Raw genomic sequence first — 18,415 nt, forward strand, 5'->3', positions numbered from 1 at the left:
AAGAGTGTAGATACAGATATCTGACGGGTACAGGTCACTGTCTGCAGAGGTTAAACATATAAAACAATCATGTGCAAACGTGCATTTCTTGCATCCACATTTGAAAGAGTTTGGTCATTGTTTTGCTTTTTGGTGCATTTCCGTGCCCAGGTTTGACTGGAGTGTCCGGCCGTAATAAGAGACACACTTAACATATGGACATGACATGCCGCTCACACCTTCGAATAGTATGTTTATTTGTTTCGCAGGTTCATGATGAAACTCTGGCCCCTCCTCCAAACAGCAACCTTTGAACACAGTGACACTTTTCTCCTCCCTTCATTCAATTACTAATAACATTCTCCCCCGCCCTGCTTCACCACCTCCTCTCGCTCTCTTTCTCTTTTAGATTTCACCTTCTTAACTCGGCTTTGTTTGGCCGGCTGACCAAAACAAGCAGGTTGTATTACAGAAATTAGTTTTAAAACAGTCTGTGCCATAAACTGTAACAATTTCACCCAAAATGTTGAGTTCTTAATTAGTTTCATCGGCCTCATGTTTTTCTGATGATAAAAGTTGTGTCCAATCTCTGTCGAGCTGTGAGCAGCGATTCGGCTGCAGATATAAGCAGCTTAAGGCATGGAGGAATGTTCTGGCACCTTGCTTTTGTGTGAGCGCTGACCTAAAGGATTATAAGTAACAAGAATTTCAATTTCACAGTCTTTTAGCACAAAGCTCCAACCAATAATGATTTTCTTCACAAGCGGGTCATAGTTGAATTTCCTTGCTTGATAGAAATCACCGTTGTGTTATTGCTTGGTCGTTGCTTATTGGACTGTTTTTGTTTTGGTATGTGAAACAAAGGCGGACAGGACAAAGGTGCAATACTCCTACAACTCCACCCATAGTCTTATGGTAGGGCAGGGCTTGCATTGAGACCCAGATATAGACTGCTGCCTGTCAAACCTGTTATCAGTTCTCCAGACTTGCGTCCTTTTCATATAGAAATCACCTCTGTTCTAGCCGCCTGCCAAAATGATGGAAGAAGTGTCTATTGCTGTTGCCTACGATGCTTATATTGTTGAGCAAATGTCAGAGGAGGAAATCTTGGCTAGTCTGGTGGCGGAGTCCTTACCCAAACAACTGGTACGTTTAGTGACCTTTGAACTTATTTTCATCACATTTTGAAGCTGGCATGCTGGAATGTAAAGGCATGTTTGTGCTTTTACAAGCCAAAAACATGAGTTCGTAAGTCGTCATTTATTGTTTATATACTATATGATTATTGTGGTCAAAAGAATTCACAATAATGGTATTATTGCAATATCAATTTCAATGTTTTTTAAAGAAATAAATAATGCTATAAGTCTTGTTTATCTTTCTTTTTGATTATTTTTGTTTATACAGTATATGATGAGTATATTTGTTTTTATTGTGCTATCATGTTTTATTGTGTTTTATTTTGTTATTTAGCTGTTTTTTTTAGTTATTATAACAACCCTAACTGCAGTTTGATTGATATTAATTGGAATTTTTGAAGATTAAAAAAGGGGTTATTTGTTTTTACACTGTAAAAAACTACTTTTTATTTTTTTTAAGTTAAATCAAATTATATATAATATAAATCATATTGAACTGACTTAAAAATCTAGTTGTATTTTACAACTCAATTTTTTTTAAGTTCACTATAATTAAGTTCAATTGACTTATAAAGCTAATTTGATTTAACTTAAAACGTATCTTTGCAGTTTTGTTGACTGTCTCAGAAAAATTGTTGATATCAAATTCTGCAAATAGTATATCAGATGTGGCAGTAGCCTACAATCTTTTCGTAAAGATTTTTTTTTAAGATTTAATCTGGGCCTTTTTTCTCTAGGCACCATCTATGAAGCCAAAGCTAGGAGATAACCAAGACCAACCAGAAGATCCACTTGACAAATACCAAGTAAGAGCCGCACACAAAAACCACATGTCTTTCTCCATAACAGACAGACGTATGTCTTAGATACAGGTGTTGATCTGTCTAGTCAATATTTAACACCATTGTAAAACTGGCATTAAGAAGCTGAGTAGCATTGAATGTGTTTTATCAGGGATGGATTTATACTCCGCAGGTCTCCAGGATCTTACTGTCTCATATTTCTAGCATAACAAGCATGTTTTTCCAGAGAGAAAACCGTAAGCTTCAGGAGGTCAGTTTACGTCTGGAGCAGGAGAACGATGACCTTGCACAAAAACTGGTCACCGGCAAGATTGCGCTGAGAACCGCGCTAGACCAGGTCTGACAAATCACTAAGAGATCACGTCGTGTTATTGCAACCAGCTCCCCTGTTGTTTAGATGTTTTCAGTCAGAAGCCATAATTCACTGACCAATCAATAGTAAATAACTGTATTTCTTACATTATGTTACTCATCATCCTTTAATTCAGTAGCTGTGGTGTTTTCTTTCAGACGGAGGACCAGGTGGACGAATTAACCAAAGAGCTGCTTAAAACCAAAGAACTTCTGAAGATGACGGAGGAAGAGAAACGGGAGAAGGAAGAGGAAGCCTCGCAGGTGAGTTGAAACATCCCTGATGTACACAATGACTGTGACGAGCATTGTCTAAAGTATACTGATGCGTTTGACAGCTGAAGGAGATGTTAAGGAAAGAGTTGGAAAAAGCTGAATCAGACTTAAAAAGATCAAACAACATCATCAACGACTACAAACGGGTAAACATATCTCCAACATATTAAGTACTGTATGTATGTACACATGTATGCAAATGCATCTATTTTCTTGTATTCTTTAGATTTGCTCTCAGTTGAATGATAAACTTGAAAAGCTGAAAAGTCAAACCGCTGAAGAACTCGCTGTTATTAAGGTAAGAAACACAATTAGGGTTTAAAGTTGTTCTTCTGTTGCATGCTTCTCATTGAACAGCTTTGTTCTTACGGTACACTTATGATTTCAGAGCAAGATGCAGGAGTGTCCGCAGTGCAGTCACATCTTCAGCAGGGATGGATCGATTCAGTTGTTTGTTAAGAGTGACGAGAGCTCCACTCAGAATGACGTCCAGGCTTCTCTCAGACAGCAGGTTCAGTTAGAGAGAGAGTTAGCGCAGACCAAACTACAGATGGTCCAGTCTGAATGCAAGATCCAGGTAAGCAAACACAACACATCTGATGAGACTTTTGATGGTCTGAGGGACCTTCAACCTATACCACACATTTGATCAAATGTAATGTTGTATTTGAGCCAGGTTTATAATAAACTGCATATGCACTTTTAATATTATACCTGCACATTAAAAACTTATTTACTGAAGGTTTGGATTAGATGTGGGAAGCAAAAAGTAAATGGCCGACTTAGCCAAAGAATTATAAGCATAGGTTGCATGTTTCAATTTGAATGTAATAATGAATGTTTTCAAAAAATTTTTTTACAATAAATATTTGATGGCGCCCAGTACATTTTCTTTAATAAAGACATGGACATACAATATATTATTTTGACCCTCATTTCGATAAAAGCGTCTGCTAAATGACCAAATGTCTTCTCTTTTTCTTAATTTGTTCCTTTTTATCACCTCTTAAATGTGGGTAGGTTTCTTAAAAAATGCAACATTTTCATTAAACGGCTAAAATAATTCGTTTTTTTTTAGACCCATATCAGATTCAGAACCATGAATGAAAAAGCAGATCAAATATTTACCGTTTCTAGATTCAGAGATAGGCTTCTGCGATCTTACCGAAGACGTGTAACAGCGCCATCTGCTGTACAGCAGTGAAAAATTCCGTGTTTGGCCGGGAAAGAAATCAAAGGCCTTTACACTAACAAGGAGGATTTGAAAATGCTTTCTGAGCAGGCCACGCCCCCACCCTGTCAATCACTGTGTCAAGGTGGAGCCAGCACCTCCTGTTACGTGTGTTGACTTTGATGCGTTACAACATGATGATTAAATTTGAGTTTTCATTTTGTACAGTTGCACACATGGTAAGAAAAACATAATTGAAATATACGAAAAGAGCTACTTTGCCATTTCACATAGGCCACATACAGTACTTTATAGATTGACATTTTCATATGCATACACTTTCATTTTATTGTCCAAATTATCTTCTGCGTCTAAATATTTCAATCGACTCAACGTTTTGTAAACAAACGCCTGTTAAAAAGAGACTCCGCCCTAATATTGTGTGTTCTGTTTGTTGCATATCCTACTTTTTATTCCACCTAACTTGTTTGTGCATCACTTTTTTCCCTCTCTTTTGAATCTTGACGACTCAAGGAGCTCCAGCACCAGAATGCGGTTCTGGTAAATGAGCTTCAGGCTGCTAAGAACACGTGGCTCAAGAAGACGCTGGGCTCCATCAGGACCGTCGCCAGCAGCCATCAGAGCTCTTCTCAAACAGATCCGGCCTGGTGCTACACACACAACCCTCACTCCAGCTGGGTCACCAGAAGACTCTCCTGGGCCTATCCAGAAGGAAGAGCTGCCAAAGTATGAACAAGGAAACACGCGCATCCAGGAGAAGAAACTATTTCATGAGCCTCGCAAATGATGAAAAGGCTGTTCACTCAGCGGGGAGAACAAACCCACACCGATTGAAACATTGAGAACGTTTCTCATCAGAGGATGAGTGCATGACAGCACGATGCAATACCTGCCCCGCTGCGGTTAACTGGGCAGATTGGAAGTGCATTCGAGGTTTTATCAGTACGTGTGTTCCTTGGGCGATGTGACCTTAGTATTGCCAACACCATCACTAGAAGAGCTTCAGTGAGCATCTGTAGGGATAAACACCAGTTAAGGTATATGAAGGGCTATTTTATTTCTATTTTAAATACATGAAACATTTTCATATTAAACAACTTACTGAAAATAAAAAGTCACCGGTGGTCGATTGTGAATGTATTTCTTTTATTTTCCATAACAAATAACTTTATGAAGTAAGGTCAACTATTTTGAGAATACACTGATCTTTTTTTAAACGATGACAATTTTACTCCAATTAAAGGAACCGAGTTTACAAAAATAAAGCTTTGAAAATTTGAACGAAATCTGCTTGCCTTGTTAACCAATTCAGAGCAAAAGAGAACACACGAACAAAGCGAAAGCTATTAAACGTGCATATAAATGTACCTGCCTTATACTACAAACCGCCTAAATATGAGCACGTGTGAAGCGTAAACACACTTTTAAACGCTGTATTGATAAAACGGAGATCCTGGTGATCTAAGCAGACTCCTCCACATTGTAAAGATCATCGAAGTATCCCTCCGCCGCTCTGAGCATCTGTATAACAGCGTTCAGAAGCAGGATGTCAGTTTGTGGGTCTATGTCCAGTTCTTTGCTGTAGTTCTTTATTGGGACCACAGCAGAAAGAGAAACGCCAAGCCGAGCGCTCACCTCCTCCATCTGTCCCGACACAATATTTGCAAATGTATAAAGACTCGCGCATGTGACAGGCACATTATACCAGAACACTGACCCCAAATCTTACCATCCGGTTGATGTAATGACTCTGATAGACGTTCTTCACGTCTTCCGCTACTAAGGGGCAGGCTTCATCCACCTTGGTCATCAGGACCAGTTGAGGAACACCTGAAACGCAGAAGCACAGATGCCATTGGAACTTAACCCAGGTTATGAATCACTCCAGTGAGTCACTCACTTAGCTGGTTGGTTTTCCTTCGAAAAGCGGCGAACTTGTCAATCATTTTGTCAGAGAGAAGCTTGACTTTGCAGGTGTCAATCACATATGCCACACAGTGGATCTTCTCCTTCAAGCCTGGAGAGTTGATGAAGCAAGGCGTGCCTGACTGGATCGGCATCGAGGAGTTAAACTGAACACAGAAAAGGACACCAGTAAGATATGGGACGAAATATTATGGAAGGCATCGTGTCAATTTTCCTCGTCATATTCTCTCACGTTTAACCGATTCACAAACGATGGCTGCACAGTGCGCACACCTTCTAGCTTTAGCGGTCAAGTTCTCACCTGATACCGATCTGCAATGTGACCCTTCAGAATATTGTAAAAATCATCCACATCCAGCCCGGCGTTCAGACCCTCCTCCAGACCCATCGTGTCACACAGTGTGAATGGAATATGGCTCACGCCGCTGCTTGGCTTTATGCAGTAGGTACGAAACTATACGACGCAAAAATATTTACTATTAATTGTTTAACCTACAACGCAAATTATTAACTAATTGCAACACACGATATTTGTCCATTTGAAGACAACGAAACCGTATTTCTACCTGAGTAGTGAGACTGGAGCCAGCAGTGCCGGTGTTGGCCTGGGTGCTCACGTAACCTTTAAACACAGAGTTGATGGAGTTGAAGAAGCTTGATTTCCCAGCGCCAACAGGACCCACCAGCAGAATCCGGGCCTGTTTTACCGATTTCAAAGAGGGCTTCCACTCAGAAACAGAGCACAAGATCTCCTCTCTACGCCTACAAATATTCAGATAAAATATTGCCATTTACAGAATTCAGATTATTTGTGGATATTTTTGTATAAATAATCAAGATGAATTCAAATAAAAATGAGAAAAGACTGGTGGCCTTTGGTTACAGAGAAGATACCCACTCAAAGTTCCACAGGAATCTTCTCCACGGTTTATCCATGAGCCCTCCAAAGTCTGAGGAAATTATAACCACACTTAAGATATTCATACAATCAACATAGCAATAGCATATAATAGCAAATACTATTTGTGTAATGCTTTGATTAAGATGAAGAGAACAAAAACCTAATACAAACCTTCAACTCTGTACACCTCTAACTCAGTCAGCTCTAAATTATTGCCATGCATCTGCTGTGGATCAAACTGGTATATTCCGGGATTACTGTTTACAGTGGCTGTGTTGTTATGAAGAAACGCCAAAGATCCAAAATTTGGACCTGTATTTCCATCATTGAAAGCGCACTGGGGATTTCCACTGACCACACGCAGGGGGTCATTATTATTCACGTTACAATTGAAGCTGAACAGGAAGGCTTTGTCGTCCACTATATCTTTCCCTGTCTGAGCATAATCGCTACTTGTGAACGCTCCAAAAACATACCCCGAGTTATTGTAAGCCACAACGACAGTGGGTCCCTGCCTGTCACACTTTTGATGAAATGAATCCGCACTGTACCCATGCACACTGGCTTTAAACAGCAGACTCAGCTTGCTTTGACAAAACATCGAGCGCAGCTTCTTCTCCTGCTGTTTGGAAAGACCGGACACAACAGCACTCATGATGACCTGCACAGCAAATGACAAGAACTGTATTGTTACATTACAACTTGTTAAACATTAACATCAGCATTTTTATATAGTATATAGACAATCAACCCTGGTTAAAACAAGACCGTTGTACGGTACCAAAATGTGTTTTGTTACATGAGGACATTTTAGCCTATTTATTTATTTGTATATATCATCGCCGTCTTTCCAAAACCTTGTATCTCCATATTCTGTGATTTTAATTTTTTTGTCCCTTTATGTTTGTCACTGGGTTTTGCAAAAATCCAACAATTGCACGGTTTTGGAAAGACAGCGGCAATACATATATATTTATATATATATTTACACATGTATATACGTAGTTTTAATTTTGAGAGAAAAAAGAAGGAAGACTTAAGAGGAGACTGCCACTGTGCAATACGAAAGCAAAGCTGTAATTTGCTTTCACTTTCTAATACAAAATTATCCTGAAACACATGCTTGCCAGTTTTATGTGTGAAGTTTGAACAATTTACTTAAAGGTGTCGGCTACATACCCTGAGTGTAAATGTAGCACGAATAGTATTAAAATGTGTCATTTTTACCTTGAATTATGATGGTTTGTCAGCTGTTGGTCCTGTAGAGAATCCTACTCCTTGGTTCAATGAAAGAGGAGTTTCCCTGCCAAACGTCCCACCCAATTTGGTGTATTTTGTTCCTTCCTGTGTTGTACTTTGTAGTTCTTTTGTTCATTGGTTCCCCTTGATCGGTTTCCCAAATGTGTCTTCTTTCCTTGTTAGATCCCCCATATTGAAACCCCAGTGTTTCAGTAGTCCTTTGTCAGTTGTTGTACCTGTTATGTTGAATGTCATGCTCTCGTGGTTCTTCGTGTTTTTTTTGGATTTATTACTGTTCTGTGGATGTTATGTCACTCCGTAAACTTTATTAAATGGATATTTTACTGCCTTTTACAATGAATCACTTTATTGGTTTCCTCACTTATTAACTTTGGATAAAAGCATCTTGTAAATGTAATGTAATGTAAATGCACAAGAACAATGTTCAGTGTTCTGCTTACCATGAGCCAGACCCACAGACGACTACAAACCAGACCGTAGCGTTCCTGATCAAAGAAGCCAGCCAAGATTCTGAAGAAGTTGTGCTTCTTATACTGTGTGAAAAAGATAGTTGAGCATAATTGCCCACAGTTACAGTATTTCAACACTCACATAAACACTTTTTATGCGATAAACTGGTAGAAGAATTTTGATAAGTCGTAATAAAAATTGTACTGATCAACACCCGTGTCTCTTTTCTTGTGCGCTCACGTCATTACAAAACAAACCAACACTCCAACGGTAATTCAACGTTTTAATTTATAGTATAATTCTGGATACATATCCTTTATTATGTTACATATCTTTGTTTCCGTGAACTGAAAAATCTTTACTATACACAGAATGTCTGACAGCATTGTGGGGCACAAAATGAAGAAGATACTGTACGTGTAAGAGAACAAGGGCTAGTGTGCACTACAGCAGTTGATACTTTACAGTAGGCACAGATATTAGAGGATCTGCACTTCATGTTATACTTTACGTCCCAGCGTTGACACTTCCAACCCTTAACACAGCAAGAGCTGGAGATCATTCTTCAAATAAAAGAAAACTGTCAATTACATGCAATTTCTACACATTTCTTGTCGGCAATAGGTGACAGTACATCATAGTGCAGTACATTCATACAATATGAGTGTGGTGTAGTGAACCGTTTCTAGACTGTAGTGTAAATAGCATCTGTTGAGAACAAAGCAAAAGAGAAAGTCAATCTAAGTACATTTAAAAGTATAAAAATATGGCTCTATATTACAATGATTAATTGTTATGTGTGGACATCTGTGGCATTCTTCCCTGTTGAAAAAAACAGCATATGCTGGGTTAGGTATGTTTTGATGCTGGTTTGACCAGCTTGAACCAGTACAAACCAGCATCAAAACATACCAAACCAGCATATGCAGTTTTTTTCAACAGGGTAGCCTAACTCCCATTGGCACTGCTCATTTGTTTCATTCTTTCAATGTCTTCATGCATAGTCAGAATTTTAAACAAACCAATGCAGTATGTACTTCCATTATATTCAGGCACATTTTCTCCTTTCTATCCACAATGTGGATTCTTTTTGTCACACGCATAAATCTGATTAATGCATCCTTCATTTCCATAGAGACAGAGAGTACAGTATGCTTGCTCCAAAGAATGATTTGAGCTCTGGGTTACATTTAAGTTTGTAACATTTAACTATGAATTTCATAGTGTGATTCCAGTATACAGTATGCTCTGCCAACCAGAAACCAAATATGCAGCCATAATACACAGTGCAATTCAACTACTCTGTAAACAACTACGGGTGTGGGATTCAATTCTTGTGATTTTACTGTGCAGTCCTTATCTGTCACAAACACAATATACAGGTTTGTTGGTTGATTACGGAACATTTTCTTAAGAACAAATCTGTACATAACAATCAGTGGTGCTCAAAGTGTGCGTATGTAGGTCTTATTGTTACTTTCCGTCTACCAGAACTCAATTTTACAAGCAGGGAACGTCTCCTCCTGCATGGCCACAGTGCTGTTGCTGCCCAGGACGGTTATTCCCAGTTGCCGTTGTTTTTCTTGAGTTTCCCGGTACCATTCGTGCATCACCATGGATTCAAACGTAGGGATTAGGGTCACCTGGAAGTTAACACAGAGGTAGACTAAATGTATTGTCTTATTAAAAACTTCAAACATTGTCTTATTTACTCTAAACTGGATATGTATTCTATTCATCCATATATCTATCCATGCTATATTCATGTGTATTTATATAACTTAATAAGTAAATAAATATACAATTGAGTACCAACCGGCACATCCTCAGGCCATACAGATTTACCCTCCAATAACGCATCCAGAATGGACCTCATCAAGCCTTCTTTGTACGAGTCATCACCACTTATTATGTAACAGGATGAGCGTAGACGGCAGAAGAACTCAACATCGACAGTGGACGCTGCATGGCCTGCTGGAAGATAAGCCAGGTCCAAATATACCGAAGCTCCAACCTTGCTACCTGTTGATTGGTCAGGACATCAGTCAGTTCAAGGTCCGTATATTTGCATACCAATATGAACATTTGCATTTTTAAGACAACAGTATAATTTTGTTTTAAATATGCCAAAAAAGTCCAAACCTGATCTTTTTGTGGCAGAGGCTGTGCCAGCTGAGTTGCTTCTCGAGCTGGTAACAGATGTAGCTTGACTTCCAGTCCTGGTTTTGGTGCTTTGTGTTGAACTGCTAGGTGATGTTAACCTCTGGGTAACTCCCGTTGATTTTCTACCCTTTGTTGCACCAGACTTCACACTGCTAACAGGATCGGGCATACAGGCACCCGGCTGCAGTGGAAGGGGAGGTAAATCTTTCACAGGCGCAGGTGGAGGATCCTGGGGCAGAAGATGATTACCTCGATTAAAACCCAATCCATCGTTTATGTTCTGGGATTGCAGGTGGCCTCCTGATTCTTCATCCGAATCTAGAAGTCCATCGGCTGTAATAGACGAGCAATCTTCTAGTCCTGGATGTACATCCGAGTCGGTGGCTGTGGGGAAGTCACTGGCAGACGTAAGAGGGGTCTCCATAGTTGGATGAGCGGATCTGTTCACCAAACATGCTGGTGGAAGGGGCTTAGTTGCCTCTTGGGAGTGGTCGCTATCATCGGAATGGTTCAGCGGGCTGGTGTTAACTAATCCTGGTGAACGTGAATCTTCTCCATTGCTGACCGGTTTGAAGTGTTTGAACTCGCATGGAGAGACCAAGCACAGGTCTACATCATGGCCGATATCAACCACTAGACCCTGCGGTTCAGACGGACACCCACCTGAGCCATCCTGATGGGTCCTTTGAGTGTGAGGCTTCTTTATGGACAAAGACATCCCTACTTTGAATTCAGATTTGGAAAGTTGTCCATTGGAGTAGGACATTTCATCTTCGTTGGTAGACTCACTGACTGTAGGCAGCACTTGTTCGAAAGACATTGAAAGTGATTCGTCAACCTCAGTGGACTGTGGTGAGCTGACTTCAGCAGGCATTGAGTGAGTGGTAGTGGTAGTGACAGTGGGGGATATATCAGGCATTATATCCTTGAAGGAACTGAGAGACAGAAAACTCGAATGTTTCTCTCTGGATGAAGTGGAGACGCTCTCTTGGTTACTTTTAGGGCATCCGGACTCTGAAAGCTTGGGCAGTCCTGTTTGCTGGCTCTCTGAACCGAGACACATCTTTACCCCAAAGCTACTGTGATCTTTGGAGGCCCAGGTCTCTTCAGGGGACAGGTGATAAGGAGTATGACCAGCACTGTTCGGACCTGATCTAGGAGAAGATAACTCTAAAGTCTTCTCTTCAGGACTGACACAAACGTCCTCGTGGCCATCTTTTGAAATATTGTCTTTCAAAGCCCCATCAAGCAAAGTTGACTCAGTAGGTGTGAGGTCATTTTTTGTTTTGGGCCCGACAGCCATTGTGGCCTTGCTAGTGGTTACTCTGGTACTACATTTAGACTGAACATCACCTCTAGGGACATTTTTTAGGTTTCCAGAGTCAGCATGTTGCTTTTTCACAGAAGATTCCTGTTGTTCTTTGATCATTTCCAGAAATTCAGCTGTCATATCTTCAGGTGAAGACATTTTAGAGCAATCTTCTGTGGAAAGCTTCTGGTTCTGCTGTTCCTTGTTAGATTTAAAGCTTTTGGTTTTGTCCTCAGCCTGTTTGTTTACTTTTGCTCCGTGTTTTACATTCCCAGGCTTATCTGAGGTCTTCTTGACATCTTTCCCAAGAGACTTTGATGTCTTTTTCTCTTCTATTTTCACATCAGTTTTGCTATCTATCTTTGGTTTGCTACCTGAAGTTTTTCTCTGTCCACTTTCTTGTTTCTTTGTGTCTGGCGTGCTTGTTTTTTCATTGCTTTTTTCTTTTAAAGACTCTTTCCTCGTAACAAGCTTGGAGGGTTTTAGTTTGACGTTGCTTTCTGCAGATTTCAGCCTTTCCTCACTTTTCAGATAATTTTTATTCACACCTTTGGTTTTGTCTTTTAGCTCGAGATCTCCATGGACAGATCGTTGCTTTGAAGCACCATTACTTGAACTTAATTCGTTTTTTACAGACATGGGGCTGTCCTGATTCTCTGCGAGTTTTGGATTTTTATCTGATTTCGCAGTTTCGAAGTCTTTGGAGCACACCACCGGCCTCTTGAGAAACTCTAGATGCTTCAGTTTCTCCAGACCATCCATTATCTTACTTTGTGGTGTAGAGCCGGGGAAGAGCACTCTGATAATCTTCTCAACTGGGCTGGCGGGATGCCACACAAGCAAAGCACATATAGAGACCAAAGAGGTCAGGGGAACATCCGAGCTTTTGGATTTGGAGCTGCTTTCGGGCCAGTTCTGCATAAACGACTCTACTTCTTTGCTACGCTTGACTGGATTTAGGACATAAAGTTCAAGACACCCAACTCCCATTTTCTGAAAGAGAATAACCGGTTCGATCGGACCACTTGAGTTCCTTAGAAGTGGCTCTGGTGAGATTTTTAGCTTTTCAAGATGCTGTAAAGCAAGTGATGCTAGATCGCTGCTTCTCAGCACATTAGGGTCACCCTGAACCTTTTTAAGCCTGTTTGAAGCATTGAAGAAGACCACGCCGAGCTCTGGGGAGATGAGATTCTTCTGCCATTGTTCTTTTTCCTGGCAGTCGGTTTTACTTCGCTCAGTCTCTGCTACTTTTCTCTCCAGCAGGCTGTTAACTCCGGGCAGATTGTCTGTTCCCGCGTGTGTAAGCAGCACAGAATCCACGCGGTCCAAATGCCTGACCAACTTCCAGAAGCAGGCGCACGGATCTGCTCCACCATTGACCAAGACATTGAATCCATTGACCGCAAAGAAAGCACAATCTCCTCTGCCTCCTGGAAAAACGTAACAGCACGGGCGACAGAGTTTGAGGAATCCCACAGTGCCAGGAGGCTCCAGGAGGTCAAAAGGAGACTGTGGCTCGAAAGACTCAGTAAGAAGGTCCGTGAACTCCTGAAGGCCGCCCATTTTAGATAGCACCATTAGAGGATTTACTTTAATGTCCATAATTTCATGTAACTTGTGTTTTCCAAGCACAGAAGTTTTCCATTTTCCAGTTTTAGGGCAGCTTATGGTGAGGTTTGCTTTGCCGTGTGTGCTAACAGAGTTTAATAGTGCGTCAATCTGTTGGAAACATGGAGAGAGAACAGGGTATTCATTCAAAAAGCAGCTATAAAATCAACATTAAATCAGTACACAGTTATTCAAATCCATTCAGACCAACCTCTTCATCTGAAAGGATCTGTGTAAAATCATTTGGAGTGAACTGTCCAGTGTGCAGGACAAGATCTCCGGTTTCTTCAAGAGATTGTCCTGTGAGCAACAGCAGCTTGTGTCTAGATACGCCTGATATCAAACCATGAACCTGAACCACAAAAATCATTTGAATATGTAGGAAAAATGAAAAGAAAATAAATTTCAAGCTGTTATCGCAGTAAAGGGTTCCTCTACACAGTACTAAAAAATGGGTATTAAATACTACAAATACATATAGAGCAAATACTTTTCCTGTTATAGGTGTCGCAATATAAAGTGTTTAATTGATTTTTATTAATTTAAGACAATATCTTTATTTAACAATATTTCTTTTAAGAATCATTACTATAAAGTCATTTAAGGGACTGAACTGATGTGATTTGAACTGATTTGATCTGAACTGATTACCGTATTTAATGTGACCCCGTGTCTTTCATGAATTGTCATACTATACACAATAAATCAAATTAAGAAAGGGAATAAAATATGCCTGTAACAATCACATTACCTCAGAATAGAGAACCCCTTCTGATGGATTTACTACAACCCTGACGTCCACAACCTCTGAACTGAATTGAAATGTCCTTTGACCTGTGAAGAGGAGAAAGGGAGAAAAAGGTAAATTTAAAAAAGTCAATAAAATAAAAAATAGGACAAGTTTACAAATCATCAGTTCCATTAATTGTCATCTAAATAAAAAATATGTAAAAGTATGTTTCACCGTGTCAAAAGAAAAGCAAACATATTAGACAGACAATACTGCAGTCTGTGTTTGTCAGCAAAGCTACAATAATGCAATAAAACTTTTACTCTTTTAGTGCACAGTACATGCCGTTTATATGGTCCTCAGTATGCAGTGTAAATATTAAATATTTTTACCCTTTCATAACTAATGAAAAAAGGGAACATCTTCATTTCCACATCAGACGGGCTGTGATGAAACAATCTGTCGCTTTGTTTCTACACTACATGTAAACAAGTCAAAGGATCCGGTCGGCCTTACGGTGCCATACGAGGCTGTGCATTACACAGTTGCTTCTTTGTTCATTCAATAATGTGCATCCCAGGCGAAAACCATCTGTTTCTAAGATTTCTAACAGCATTACTAAATATACCTTTAAGTTCAGCCTTTAATGAAGATGATACACAATATTACTGTAGAAATGAGAAAGTGACACTTGCCTTTAACGTCTTTGGATTGACAAGAAGAATGCTTATGAACGAAGAGTCTGAGCTGCTCATCCAAGTTACACGCGGTCAAATCCACATCCCATGCACGAATACCTGCAACGGGGATTAAAACAAAGAGATGAACATTTTGAAGCATTCTGAACACTCAAATACGTTAAATAAGTTCTAATGTGCTTGTTGACATTTGGTTTTAGTAAACAGACACTGGACATCGATTTGAGAAGAACGAGACTGAAATCCCCCAGAGCAAAACCACTGTAGTCAGCATGACATTCAAGCATCATGTGAGACACAGCGTGGCGTTCAGAGACATTTGAAGAGACCGTTGGCTGGCCGGCACTAAAAACAGCACAGTTCTGAAGCGCTTCTCTACTGTACTCACGAACATGAAAGCCTGAGAAGTTAATGTTTACATCACTTATAACCACCATTTACATGTATGCACGTGGTTGCTTTTATCTAAAACAACTTGCAGTACATTCACAAATAGCCTCAATTGTATTATGTGCGTTCCAGAAGTATCATGACCTTCGCACATGACCCTTGACCTGCTTAGCTACAGGAACACCATCAAAAGAAGCCAATTCAATACTACCAGCAAAAAAAGAGCGAAACCTCAAATATAGCATTCAAGCCAGCTGCCGGATATCCGTGTTATGAAATGCATACGGCATATACCTTGTCATTTGTATACTGTAACACATTTCAAGTCATATTGCAACATTTCCAGACAAACAAGGAAATAAGAAAACAACTTGTTTGGTGGTTTATTTCATGTGAACTGTTAACGTTAGTCAAATTGCTCTTGGTAAAGCGATTTGCATTTATCTTGATTAAACTCTTATCAGATTTGTGACTCACGTGTGCCGTTTAAGGGCTGCCATCATAATAAAAGTTACAAAAAAATAAACTTGAAAATAAAAGTAAGCGGAGCTTGCGCATTAAAGCGAACACGACAACCGAAGTGGGTGTGAACACGCAGAGCTGGGCACGGCTTTAAAACAAACCACTGACATCAAGGACAACAGCACAATGACATTAAAAACACATTGATGTCTATTTTATATAATGACGACGGCAACATATAACGTTAGCCTATGCTAATGGGGAGGCTACATCTTTGAGGGTTACTCTCTGATGTCATTACGCTGCAATGCAGCGAGGGCACAACTGCACGGATCTTGCGCCAGAATAAATATCGTATCACTGCTTCAAACGCTGTCTATTGATATATCTTTGTAAAACACGTACGTAACGCACATTCGCTGAAAAAGCGAGAGGAACGGGCGCGTCACGTGACTGTGCGTCAGCCTCGATTCATCATGCAGTCGCGTGGCTGTGTTTTAAGATCAAAGATGTAAAGTTGCAGCACACCGTTTTGCAACACGCGCGAGAAAATGCAGCCATTGGGATCATTTCTAGTCTTATTATAATACAAACACACTTGAGCTAATAACGACGATATGATTACATTCCTCTATATGTAAAAGTACCTCGTTCTATCTCCACCACAATAAAGTCCAGTATGCGCGGTCGATAAAGCGCGCCGATGACCATTAGAATGGAGTATTTGTCATTGCTGAACCCAGGATGGGCTGTCAGGTCCTCTGCTCCCTTCGCTGCCGTTAGACCCGACGCCATGTTGGAAAGTTATGCGTATGATGTCATAGCCAAACAATCAAGTACGAGCGGATGATTTGAATGAAACTGAAGCTGCCCAACCAAAGTCCAGGTTAAGAGCACTAACGTTATTCATCCGCCTTTCGCTGCCATTTGCTGTGGTTTTAAGTATTTAAAGAAACTTAATAAACTGGCTTTTTGTGAATCAAATGTAGCTTTCTAAACCATTCTTTGAACACTTAACCCACTTTGATAAATGTACGTTATGTATTAATAACACACTAAGGCACATGTAAAATATTTAGTCTTAGCTTGGTGTGCTATATGAAACATTCAAGTTAAATATATTTTAAATAAAGTATGTTAAATGCAAGAAAAAAAACGTATAATGAACTCAGTATGCACCGAAATTAACATTTTTGGCCAAAGCTGAATAAAATGAAACACTTCGCTTAAAGGGATACTTCACCCAAAAATGAAAATTCTGTCATCATTTACTCACCTTCGAGTTGTTCAAAGTCTGTATAAATGTCTTTGTTCTGATGAACACAGAGAAAGATATTTGGAGGAATGCTTATAACCAGACAGATTTTGCACTCCATTGACTACCATAGTAAGAATGTTTGTTCTGTTGAACACAAAAAATACATTTTGAAGAATGTAGGACAGCAAACAGTTCTGGGGCACTTTTGACTACCGTTGTATTTATTCCTACTATGGGAGTCAATGGGGGGCAAAATCTGTCTGGTTATAAGCATTCTTTCAAATATCTTTCTCTGTGTTTATCAGAACAAAGAAAATTACAGGACAAGATCTCCGGTTTCTTCAAGAGATTGTCCTGTGAGCATCAGCAGCTTGTGTCTAGATACGCCTGATATCAAACCATGCACCTGAACCACAAAAATCATTTGAATATGTAGGAACAATGAATAGAAAATACAGTTCAAGCTGTTATCGCAGTAAAGGGTTCCTCTATAAAGTACTAAAAATGGGTATTAAATACTACAAATACATATAGAGCAAATACTTATTCCTGTTATAGGTGTCCCAATATAAAGTGTTTAATTGATTTTTATTCATTTGAGACAATATCTTTATTTAACAATATTTTTCTTAAGAATCATTATTATAAAGTCAGTTAAGGGACTGAACTGATTAGAAGATCTTGCACTGTAAATGTAGCCTTACCGTATTTAATGTGACCCCGTGTCTTTCATGAATTGTCATACTATACACAATAAATCAAATTAAGAAAGGGAATAAAATATGCCTGTAACAATCACATTACCTCAGAATAGAGAACCCCTTCTGATGGATTTACTACAACCCTGACGTCCACAACCTCTGAACTGAATGGAAATGTCCTTTGACCTGTGAAGAGGAGAAAGGGAGAGAAGGTCAATTAAAAAAGTCAATAAAACAAAAATATAGGACAAGTTTCTTTTAGATAGAATGCATCTTTTGTTGCGACACTTTAATTTTTGCATTTAACGTGGCTAATACATCCATGCACGGCAACTTTTAACACACCAAAGACACAGAAAAACACGTATTCGCGCCATATGACCCCTTTAAAATATAAAATGTATGTTTATTTGCAAACAGTTAGGTTTGATGCTTAAGTTATGCCATTAAAACAGCAACATGCTGCGTTGTGTATACGTGAACATGCTGAAGATAATGAGGAAATCATGTCTGTCGCTTCCTTTGCCAAAGTGCATTCCGAACCAAACGTCTGCTTATGGCACACACATGCCCTGTTCTTCAAAGTCTACACTCCAAGGGCTCTGCACTTCAAAGGGCATAGGAATGATGACTTCATTTGGAATTTTGCTCGTGAAGGGTTACACCCCTAATAAAATGTTTGTCATGTTTGTTTTAAAGAGGGGGAAAGAAAAGATGGAAAGAAAAGAGCAGTATACTAACAGATGGAATTTATGAAGGTGTGAACAAAAAGTTATGATAAATTTGCCTGTCAATCAGTCTGTTGCTGTCGCCCAGGAT

At 39.6% G+C, this 18,415-nt stretch overlaps 3 protein-coding genes across 4 annotated transcripts; 1 reads left to right on the forward strand and 2 right to left on the reverse strand.

Moving 5' to 3' along the window:
* The first annotated feature begins 856 nt into the window (after positions 1–856).
* Positions 857–4,736, forward strand: rabgap1l2 (RAB GTPase activating protein 1-like 2). 2 transcript variants are annotated; one of them, XM_057333712.1, is made up of 8 exons: positions 857–1,125; positions 1,856–1,924; positions 2,094–2,258; positions 2,432–2,536; positions 2,611–2,694; positions 2,775–2,846; positions 2,937–3,125; positions 4,254–4,736. In XM_057333712.1, the coding sequence occupies exons 1-8, from the start codon at positions 1,015–1,017 to the stop codon at positions 4,470–4,472; spliced, it is 1,014 nt and encodes a 337-aa protein (XP_057189695.1). In that variant the 5' UTR covers positions 857–1,014; the 3' UTR covers positions 4,473–4,736. The 2 variants fall into 2 exon arrangements, with proteins under 2 accessions (XP_057189695.1, XP_057189696.1); XM_057333713.1 differs by having other exon boundaries at positions 867–1,125; positions 2,148–2,258.
* A 129-nt stretch (positions 4,737–4,865) lies between these two features.
* Positions 4,866–8,088, reverse strand: LOC130554192 (interferon-induced protein 44-like). Its single transcript, XM_057333692.1, has 8 exons — positions 7,795–8,088; positions 6,739–7,228; positions 6,565–6,616; positions 6,233–6,428; positions 5,968–6,120; positions 5,641–5,812; positions 5,470–5,570; positions 4,866–5,384 (listed from the first exon to the last, which is right to left on the reverse strand). The coding sequence occupies exons 2-8, from the start codon at positions 7,220–7,222 to the stop codon at positions 5,202–5,204; spliced, it is 1,341 nt and encodes a 446-aa protein (XP_057189675.1). The 5' UTR covers positions 7,223–7,228; positions 7,795–8,088; the 3' UTR covers positions 4,866–5,201.
* Positions 8,089–8,523: 435 nt separating this feature from the next.
* map1sb (microtubule-associated protein 1Sb) lies at positions 8,524–16,455 on the reverse strand. Its single transcript, XM_057333599.1, has 7 exons — positions 16,285–16,455; positions 14,783–14,884; positions 14,109–14,191; positions 13,569–13,709; positions 10,420–13,468; positions 10,094–10,299; positions 8,524–9,920 (listed from the first exon to the last, which is right to left on the reverse strand). Exons 1-7 carry the CDS (start codon positions 16,430–16,432, stop codon positions 9,762–9,764), a joined length of 3,888 nt encoding a protein of 1,295 aa, XP_057189582.1. The 5' UTR covers positions 16,433–16,455; the 3' UTR covers positions 8,524–9,761.
* Positions 16,456–18,415: the final 1,960 nt, after the last annotated feature.

This window comes from Triplophysa rosa, linkage group LG5, assembly GCF_024868665.1.
Source record: "Triplophysa rosa linkage group LG5, Trosa_1v2, whole genome shotgun sequence".
Lineage (NCBI taxonomy): Eukaryota > Metazoa > Chordata > Actinopteri > Cypriniformes > Nemacheilidae > Triplophysa > Triplophysa rosa.

Excerpts from the sequence above, each read along its gene's own strand:
- LOC130554192 (XM_057333692.1), bottom strand. The coding sequence starts at position 7,222 with ATGAGTGCTGTTGTGTCCGGTCTTTCCAAACAGCAGGAGAAGAAGCTG. Across the intron at positions 6,617-6,738 it reads AGAGGTGTACAGAGTTGAAG|ACTTTGGAGGGCTCATGGAT; the intron begins GTTTGTATTAGG and ends TAATTTCCTCAG. Across the intron at positions 5,813-5,967 it reads ACATTGCAGATCGGTATCAG|TTTAACTCCTCGATGCCGAT; the intron begins GTGAGAACTTGA and ends TTCTGTGTTCAG.
- map1sb (XM_057333599.1), bottom strand. The coding sequence starts at position 16,432 with ATGGCGTCGGGTCTAACGGCAGCGAAGGGAGCAGAGGACCTGACAGCC. Across the intron at positions 14,885-16,284 it reads TGTGGTGGAGATAGAACGAG|GTATTCGTGCATGGGATGTG; the intron begins GTACTTTTACAT and ends TCCCCGTTGCAG. Across the intron at positions 14,192-14,782 it reads TCAATCCAAAGACGTTAAAG|GTCAAAGGACATTTCAATTC; the intron begins GCAAGTGTCACT and ends TCCTCTTCACAG.
- rabgap1l2 (XM_057333712.1), top strand. The coding sequence starts at position 1,015 with ATGATGGAAGAAGTGTCTATTGCTGTTGCCTACGATGCTTATATTGTT. Across the intron at positions 1,126-1,855 it reads AGTCCTTACCCAAACAACTG|GCACCATCTATGAAGCCAAA; the intron begins GTACGTTTAGTG and ends TTTTTTCTCTAG. Across the intron at positions 3,126-4,253 it reads AGTCTGAATGCAAGATCCAG|GAGCTCCAGCACCAGAATGC; the intron begins GTAAGCAAACAC and ends TGACGACTCAAG.